Genomic DNA, 9,146 nt, shown 5'->3' on the forward strand with positions numbered 1-9,146 from the left:
CAGCTTTACTTCTCTCCTTGGTTAGTTTGCATCCACTGCTTCTCGTCCTGCCCTCAGGTGCTTTGGAGAATAAATTGACCAATTCTCTCTTCTTTGTGGCAGTCCCTCAGATATTGGAACTGACTGCTATCATGTCATCCCTTCTACAAGGGGCTATAGAAGCAGACAGTGATTTAAGAAAACCTTCATGTAATAATCATTTATCACTATGAAGTTTTTAAAAAAAAGTTTTTAAGACAACGCAAGCGGTTTGTGGTTTTTGCAGTAAAAGAATAATGGAACTATCAATAACTATAACAGGCATTATTAATTATCCCACTGGAAATCAGTGTCTTTTTATATTGGCTGAGAACTATATAAATCTAATTCTATGCTAGGTATTATTCTCTATGCTAGGTATTATTCTATTTATGCCCCAGTGGCCTCTTAGGGGTAGCATCTATTCCAGAAAAGATTAAATTCCCAGTTGTATTGCAGTACAGACAGTCCTCGAGTTATGACCACAACTGAGCCCAAACTTTATGTTGCTAAGTGAAACGTTTGTTAAGTAAGTTTGACCCATTTTATGACTTTTTTGCCTCAGTTGTTAAGTGAATCAGTGCACTTGTTAAGTCAGTAACACGGTTGTTAAGAGAATCTGCTTGTCAGAAGGTTGCAAGAGATAATGCATTGACCACAGGACACTGCAACCGTCATAACTATGAGGCAGTTGCCAAGCCTTTGATCATGTGACCATGGGGATGCTGCGACGATCGTAAGCGCGAATGACGGTCATCAGTCACTTTTTTCAGTGCCGTTACAACTTTGAACGGTCACTAAATGAACTGCTGTAAGTTGAGGACTACCTGTACTAGATAACATTAATTTACTGAGTCCCAAAGCAGCTGTTTTTCAAACTTGGTAACTTTAAGAAGTGTGGACTTCAACATCCAGAATTCCCTAGCCAGCATGCTGGCTGGGGAATTCTGGGAGTTGAAGTCCACACCTCTTAAAGCTGCCAAGTTTGAAAAAACACTCTGCCAGAACATCACAACTTGCTCAAAGCATGTTTGTATCCTCACACATTTTAGAATAGGATGGGATGGGATGGGAAAGGATAGGATAGGATAGGATAGGATAGGATAGGATAGGATTCTTTATTGGACAAGTGTGATTGGACCCACAAGGAATTTGGTGCAAATGCTCTCAGTGTACATAAAGAAAAAATAAAATACATCCATCAAGAATCATAAGGTACAACACTTAGTGATAGTCATAGGTTACTAATAAGCAATCAAATCATACTAGGAAACAAATAAAACAATATAAATTATAAAGATATGTTGCATATCTTTCCATTTATACTATGAGTCTACCTCTCCATCCCCAATACTATCAATATGAATATAAACCTTAATAAAGTAGGGAAGAGAAAAAACGCTCCCGTCTAGTCAAGCTTTCAAAGAATGGGGAGGTTTTCTCTTTGATGAGTAAACCGACAATCACTTGTGGTTTCACAGTATCTGGTCACAGCCTTCAGTGCATCTCGACTGGATCTTTCAGGGAGGAAAAAAAACCCTGGTGCATAACACTTCCACACGAACCTTCCTTGTTGAGGAGCCCACAGAAGAGAACACCAGAACACACGACTCAAAGATGAAAACTTCTTGGATGTTCTATGGAATTGGGATCATTTTTTGCAGCATAGTTTTTGTGACTGGTAAGTGAAATTAATCAAGCAGCCTGGGTGGGAATTGCCCATTGCTTTAACTGGCACGTCCATCCCTTAAATCATTCTCCTAGGAGACTTTTTTAAAAAATAATAATAATAATCCTGGTATAGGAGGCTTAATATATTTTGTTAGATGGTTTAAAATACTGTAAGTAGGAATATGTGGGCATGTATGTGTGCACACACCCACACACAAGCATTGCTTTATCTGATACATTCATCTCTGGATGTGGTTTATAGGGGACTTTTTAACAATAATTTAGTAAAAGTAAGAATGTGTATCTTTTTCCTACTGTATATAAGGAGTGTAGATAGATGATAGATAGATAGATAGAGAGAGAGAGAGAGAGATGGATAGATAGATAGATGATGATAGGTAGATAGATAGATAGATAGATAGATAGATAGATAGATAGATAGATAGATAGATAGATAGATAGATGATTGATAGATAGATAGATGGATGATAGATAGATGGATGATGATAGATAGATAGGTAGATAGTTGATAGATAGATAGATAGATAGATAGATAGATAGATAGATAGATAATGATGATAGATAGATAGATGATTGATAGATAGATAGATAGATAGATAGATAGATAGATAGATAGATGATAGTTGGATGCTAGATAGATGGATGATGATGATAGATAGATAGATGATTGATAGATGATAGATGGATGATAGAATAGAATAACAGAGTTGGAAGGGACCTTGGAGGTCTTCTAGTCCAACCCCCTGCTTAGGTAGGAAACCCTACCATTTCAGGCAAATAGTTGTCCAATCTCTTCTTAAAAACTTCCAGTGTTGGAGCATGTACAACTTTAGATAGATAGATAGATAGATAGATAGATAGATAGATAGATAGATAGATAGATAGATAGATAGATAGATAGATAGATAGATAGATAGATAGATGATAGATAGATAATAGAGAGATGGATGAGAGAGAGAGATAGATTGCTGGAATTTGTAGAAACTTTGTATCATCTTACCAATAGCTGTTTATAATGGCAAATAGTTGTATAATTTCAGTTTATAACTTCAGTTGTAAAACTTTACTTTGCATTATCTGCAGAGCACAATAAAGGTTATTCATTAAATTAAGAAATGATTGACTAAAATGCTTATTTTATACTGCTTTAAAATGATGTGGACATAATAATGGCTATTGGTTAAAAATAAGCAATTCTGGAATAAAATAAATAAATTATTTAATCCCGATTTAAAAGTGATGGGGGGAGGTAAGAGGATACACATAAAAATATTCATCAAATACTTCCAATTCAGTAAAATCAGCATTCCAGTATTTCTTGCATTTTAAAAAGTTTTACTGGTTGCTATTTGTTAAAAAGTAAGAAATGTTGGAATAAAATGCTTATTTTATCCTCATTTAAAATGTTGGGGGTTTAATAATAGCTATTTGTTAAAAGCAAGACATGCTGGAGTAAAATAAATTATTTTTACGCTGATTTAAAAGTGATGGGAGGAAGAAGGTACACATACAAATATTCATTAAATACTTAATGTATTTAATATATTGAATACACATACAAATATTCATTAAATACTTAATGAAATATTCAATAAAAATGAGCACTCCAATATTTCTTGCATGTAAGAAGTCTCACTGGTTGCTCAAAAGTAAGAAATGTGGGACCAAATTCCTTATTTTATCCTGATTTAAAGTGATGAGGGGAGACAGACACCTAATTTAAACACTTTTAATGTAATAAAATGAGCATTCCGGTATTTTTTTGTGTTTAAAACATTACATTTCCTTACATTTTCATAGCCATGTTTTAAAATAACAATCCCAAGGTGCTTAATCCTAACAAAACTGTTTGGTTTGATTTTATGGGATAACCTAAATTGTGAAGTTCTCCTTCCTTCCAACTTAAACAAATGGAGTATCACTTTTGCCTTGTGAATTTCAATATCTTTCGATATTTTGCCATCCTCCCTCTGGATGTGTCTTTTTCAGACTTGACTGTTAGAGCTCATTTCTGGTAGAAACACCCTTCATTGTATTTCTTAAAATCTCCCAAAAAGTAGTTCAGAAGGGTGACTAAATGCAGAAGCTGGAATTGGAAAAGAAACCCAGATGGATGGACATTATTATTATTTATAAATAATGTTTTATTAAAGTTTTACCAAATCCATAAAACACAAATTAACACAGAAACAGTAAAGAAAAAGAAAAGAAAAGCGAAAGTGTAGAAAGAAAGAATCAAAAGGAAAAATAAATAAAAAAAGGTTCCAATTTCCTTTGCAACAAATATAAATGCAATTGCAGAATGATCTCTCATTCAGAATATTTTATAGATTTTGAATACAAAAAGAAGAAACCCTAACAGTTTTTTGTACAATCCATTTATTTTCCTAATCATAAAAACCTGAAATAAGAATATGCATTTTTCTGCTTCGTGCAAAAACTCTACAAATGTGCAGATGGGTGGATTTTAGATGTGCTCACAACCTTGTGGGGAAGGGAGAAACAGAAAAAAATATGGAGCTGTTAACAGAGCTGCACCCTTTTACTTAAAGGAATCCTGGACCCTCAAAATTGAAAACTAGAACATAGAATAATAGGGTTGGAAGAGACCTTGGAGGTCTTCTAGTCCAACCCTTCCAGCCCATGGCAGAAGATTTCATACAATTCTGCTGTCCAATCTCTTCTTGAAAATCTCCAGTGATGGAGCACCCACAGCTTCTGGAGCCAAGTCATTCCACTGATTAATTCTTCTCACTTTCAGAAAAATTTCTCCTTAATTCTAAGTTGGATCTCTCTTTAATGATCTTCCAAGTGTTCCTTCCTGTCCTGCCTTCAGGTGCTTTGGAGAATAAGCCAACGCCCTCTTCTCTGGGACAGAGAATATCGGGACACTGCCATCATATCATATCCTAATCCTTCTCAATCGTGGTTTAGCCTCCAGCCCCCTAATCATCTTTGTTGCTCTTCTCTGCACTCTTTTTTTTGGTGTGTGTGTGTGTGTGTGTGTCACCATCTGTTTTTGTATCATGGTGACTAAGTAACAGACAACTCAACAAGTTGAAGCTCTTCCCATCATGATATCTCCAAAGAGAAAGTCCAGCGGATGTTAACAGCCTTGAAAAAAATAATGAAAAGATGAAAACATCCACACATAGGCACACAAGAGACTTGACAATTAGAGAGAGAGAAAATGCTTTAAGAAGTCCAGCCTTTGACTGACCTATCTGGACAATGATGGAGATGGGTCATCTTTTTTCAATTGTGCCTCATTCATGACCCCCACTTTCTCCCCCCTCTCTATCTCTTCTCCCTCCCTCTCAAGTAAGCTGTTGGGGTGGCACACATTAAATAGGGCTGAATCAGACAGGAAGCATGAGTGTGGGGCAGCCATTCTTTTAATAAATTATATTTTCTTTTGGTTCTCTCCCTCCCCCTTCTCTCCCTCCATCCCTCTCTCCCTCTCTCTCTTTCCCCTCCTCTCTCTCCCCCCCTCTCTTCCTATCACCTCTCCCTCCCTCCCTCTTTCCCCCTCTCTCCCTTCCTTCCCCTTCTCTCTCCCTCCCTGCCTCTCTCTCTCTCCCCCTCCCTCCCCCTCTCTCTCTCTTCCTCCTGTCCATCCCTCTCTCTCACACACACAGAGCAGCTTCCAGGGAAGGAGCTACAGGTAACGGGGGTTTGACATTAGGGCAACCTCAAGATGAAATTAGCCCCCCCCCAAATCAAATGCAGCTTTAGAACTACAGGTGACGCACAAGTTTTTACGAGACTGTAGTCATTCTTCATTCAGAAGCTTCAAACAGCAGAATGTTCTAGAGAACGTCTCTGGTTTAAGTCTACAGGTTCTTTCTTTTGGGTCAGAATGTAGGAAGCTTGACTGGGAACCAAAGCTGGAAGGCCAGACGAGGCTTAGCTTTGCACAATATATTTGAGTCAATATACGATTGGCTAATGTGGGGGTTGCCAAATTCACAAACCCAACCAGCATTGCAGAAAGCTGTAGAGTAAGAGGTGACTCAGCTAATTTCAAGTATTTGTTTACCATCTAAAGATTAGCTTGCAAAATCCTGCCTTGTGTCTGAAAAGGCATCTTGAAAGGCTGCGGTTTCGGTTTCCTTTGCACCTATCCTAAATTTAGCTTCCAGTCCCTTTCAGATACATTTCTCAATATTATTAATAGTCCAACTTCTCTTTCAGCCAGACTTGCTGTCTCAAAACTGTTGGACACATGTGATTAAAATCAAACCCCGGATTAAAAGGCATTAAAGAATGTTCTCATTTCTTATTGACACATTTCTTTGAATAACAAAATGGCAGAGTTGGAAGGGACTTTGGAGGTCTTCTAGTCCAACCCTCTGGTCAAGCAGGAGATCTTCTACCATTTCAGAGAAACAGTTGTCCAATCGCTTCTTTAAAAACCTCCAGTGTTGGAGCATTCACAACTTCTGGAGTCAACTCGTTCCACAGATTTAGTGTCCTAACTCTCAGGAAATGTCTCCTTAGTTGTAGGTTGCTTCTCTCCTTGATTAGCTTCCCACGTGGTTCCTTTATTTGTTTTAAGCTTACTGGCAGGAGGAAGATGAAGGGAAAGTTCTGGTGGACAACAAGTGCCAGTGTGTAAAAGTGACATCAAAATTTGTCCCAGATAAAGAGAACCCTGAAGAAAAAGTCCTGGAGAGGAACATCCGTATCATGTGAGTGATGCCTTAACTTCCCTCTGCATTTTGCATTTCTGAAGACAATTTGTAGTAGGGCAAATATAGATTCCTGTTGCATTTCATGAGAACAAATTAATACGCAGTCATTTTTTTTTTGCATTTCCTTTTTGCAGAGTTCCCCTCAACGCCAGGGAGAACATTTCTGATCCCATCTCACCAGTGAGAACCAAATTTGTCTACAAGCTCTCCAAGCTGTAAGTTTTTTTCTCTCTCTCTCTTTTTTATCTATGGAAATTCTTAGTCATCCAGGTGATGGTTGTCTCAAAAATGTTTTTTTTAAAAAAGGCAGCTGGATTTTGTTTTTCATTGAAGACGTTCCACTTCTCATCTGAAAGAACTGAAGAAGCTTCTTGGAGGAGAAGCGAAACGACTTCAAGGAAAAACAAAGTTTGGAAAAAGCTCCTTTTATTTGTAATTCAAACGGCACTTTATTATTTATTCATTATTTATTTATTTATTAAGCCATAGTCACATGATTTACATACATTCAGATGTTTGAGAACTGACTCAGATTTATGACAGTTGCTGTATCCCAAGATCACCACCTGTGATCCTCTTTTGCGACCGTCTGACCAGTCAAAGCCAATGGGGGAACCTGGTTCACTTAACAACTGCATTACTGACTTCACAATGGTGGTGATTCACTTAACAACCATGGCAAGAAAGGTCGTAAAAGGGAGCAAGACTCACTTAACACATGCCTCACCTAACAACAGAAATTTTGGGCTCAACTGAGGTTCGTAAGTCGAGGAGTACCTGTAATTCTTTTCTGACCAATCAGAAGGTAATATGGGTAATCCTCAACTTACAACCATTCATTTAGTGACTGTTCGAAGCGACAACAGGAGTGAAAACAGAGAGTGATTATTGTTACACACTCATGACTGTTGTAACATCCCCATGGTCACCTGGTCAAGATTCACTTACCAACCATGTGAGTAATTTAACAACTGTAGTGATTCACTTAACAACGGTGGCAGGAAAGGCTGTACAATGGGGCAAAACTCACTTACCAACTGTCTCACTTAGCAACAAAAATTCTGAGCTCAATCGTAGTCCTAAGGGTCTCCTGCTTGGGCGGTGGGCTGGACTAGATGACCTACAAGGTCCCTTCCAACTCTGTTAATCTGTATCCGACTCCCTATATACTCCTAGAGCAATTTAAGCTTTCTTCTCCTATTAATGAAGACCAAAGCAGGAGCTGCTGCAAAGAGAAAGAAATTCTATAAAATCATTTTGCACTTTCAGCAACAAACAGGAAGCGAGATAGCTTGGGCAGGGGGTTGGACTAGATGACCTACAAGATAGCTTCTGACTGTGTTATTCTGTTAAAGGGTATAGGGCAAGGGTCTCTAAACTTGGCAACTTTAAGACTTGTGGACTTCAACTCCCAGAATTCTCCAGCCAGCATAGTCTTAAAGTTGCCAAGTTTGGGGACCTCTGGTGTAGGGTCTCCAGCTTGGGCAGGGGGTTGGACTAGATGACCTACAAGGTCCCTTCCAACTCTGGTAATCTGTATAAGTGATATTTCCAGAATATTTTTTCCAGCGCCTTAATGTTTCTCTTTTGTTCCAGCTGTGACAAATGTGATGTCCCCTCGAGAATGGAAAAAGGAGTGACGTTTGGCGAGAACACTTTATGCGGTCATCCTGAGGAACCCTGTTACACCTACGACCGGAATAAGTGTTACACGGCTTCTGCCTTGTTCTCCAACAGGGGGAAAACTTCGACCATTCTGACAGCCATAAACCCCGAAGCTTGCTATCCGGATTAGACAACATGGTCATTGTTTTGTGGAGCATCTTGAGCATGTCTACACCACAGATAAATGTCTGACCTTATTATACCAGAGATTGCTTCCACTTCACAGCTCATTTGTGTGTGTGTGTGTGTGTGTGTGTGTGTGTGTGTGTGTGTGTGTGTAGGAAGTTACATATCCTAAGCTTTAAAATCTGCAAGGACCCCACTCCTTCCTTTCTCCCTGCCATGCTGGGTATCTGTATTGATCAGTAAAAAGCCATAGAAGAGAGGTCTCCAAACTTGGCAACTTTAAGACTTGTGAACTTTAACTCAGAGTTGAAGTCCGCAAGTCTTAAAGTTGCCAAGTTTGGGGACCCGTGCCATGGAATTAAGAAGGGGGAGGAAGAGCTCAAATAAATGTTCTGTTCTCCCAAAAGATCCTGGGAATTGTAGTTTGGCCTGGCTGCTGGGAATTTCCCGAGACATCTCTCTCTTGGAAGCATAGCCCTCCTGGGAGGAAGAGAGTAGCCATTCCTAAGTCTTTGGTGTAGACATTCTCACCTCGCTCCGAACGCTGAAAAGAAGGTTTAAAAGTTATCCATCTCTTCCTCTGCATCAGCAGAATGCTCTCCCTTGATTTCTTCCCCATATGCTTCTTCCAATTTAAACAACTATTGCTTTCCCCTTATTATCTGCATTCTGTATTTACCCTTTTCATTCCTTGCATGTCATCAATAAAATAATAATTCATCAGAGCGATCGTCGTTTCACCGGAATTCAGCTTTATTGTGAGTTTGAGTGGGTTGGAGTTCTCACTGCTATAAAAGTGGCGTAAAGGATCAGTTTGGTCTAGCGCCTGGGTGTCAAACTTGCCATCATGTCACGTGGCTGTCACGTGATGTATCGCGATGTTTTTCCCCTTTGTGGAGCTGGGGTGGGCGTGGCCTGCGTATGACGCATCAGGCACCAGGCTAGAAAGTG

At 39.0% G+C, this 9,146-nt stretch overlaps 1 protein-coding gene across 1 annotated transcript; it reads left to right on the plus strand.

The window, feature by feature from the left end:
- The first annotated feature begins 1,418 nt into the window (after positions 1 to 1,418).
- Positions 1,419 to 8,920, plus strand: JCHAIN (joining chain of multimeric IgA and IgM). Its single transcript, XM_087962721.1, has 5 exons — positions 1,419 to 1,699; positions 6,269 to 6,401; positions 6,539 to 6,619; positions 8,001 to 8,320; positions 8,351 to 8,920. The coding sequence occupies exons 1-4, from the start codon at positions 1,636 to 1,638 to the stop codon at positions 8,197 to 8,199; spliced, it is 477 nt and encodes a 158-aa protein (XP_087818847.1). The 5' UTR covers positions 1,419 to 1,635; the 3' UTR covers positions 8,200 to 8,320; positions 8,351 to 8,920.
- Positions 8,921 to 9,146: the final 226 nt, after the last annotated feature.

Source organism: Notechis scutatus, chromosome 4 (genome assembly GCF_049901735.1).
Source record: "Notechis scutatus isolate UNSWTSFEM ecotype Mainland chromosome 4, rNotScu1.2, whole genome shotgun sequence".
Taxonomy (NCBI): Eukaryota; Metazoa; Chordata; class Lepidosauria; order Squamata; family Elapidae; genus Notechis; species Notechis scutatus.

Excerpts from the sequence above, each read along its gene's own strand:
- JCHAIN (XM_087962721.1), top strand. The coding sequence starts at position 1,636 with ATGAAAACTTCTTGGATGTTCTATGGAATTGGGATCATTTTTTGCAGC. Across the intron at positions 1,700-6,268 it reads CAGCATAGTTTTTGTGACTG|CTTACTGGCAGGAGGAAGAT; the intron begins GTAAGTGAAATT and ends ATTTGTTTTAAG. Across the intron at positions 6,620-8,000 it reads GTCTACAAGCTCTCCAAGCT|CTGTGACAAATGTGATGTCC; the intron begins GTAAGTTTTTTT and ends CTTTTGTTCCAG.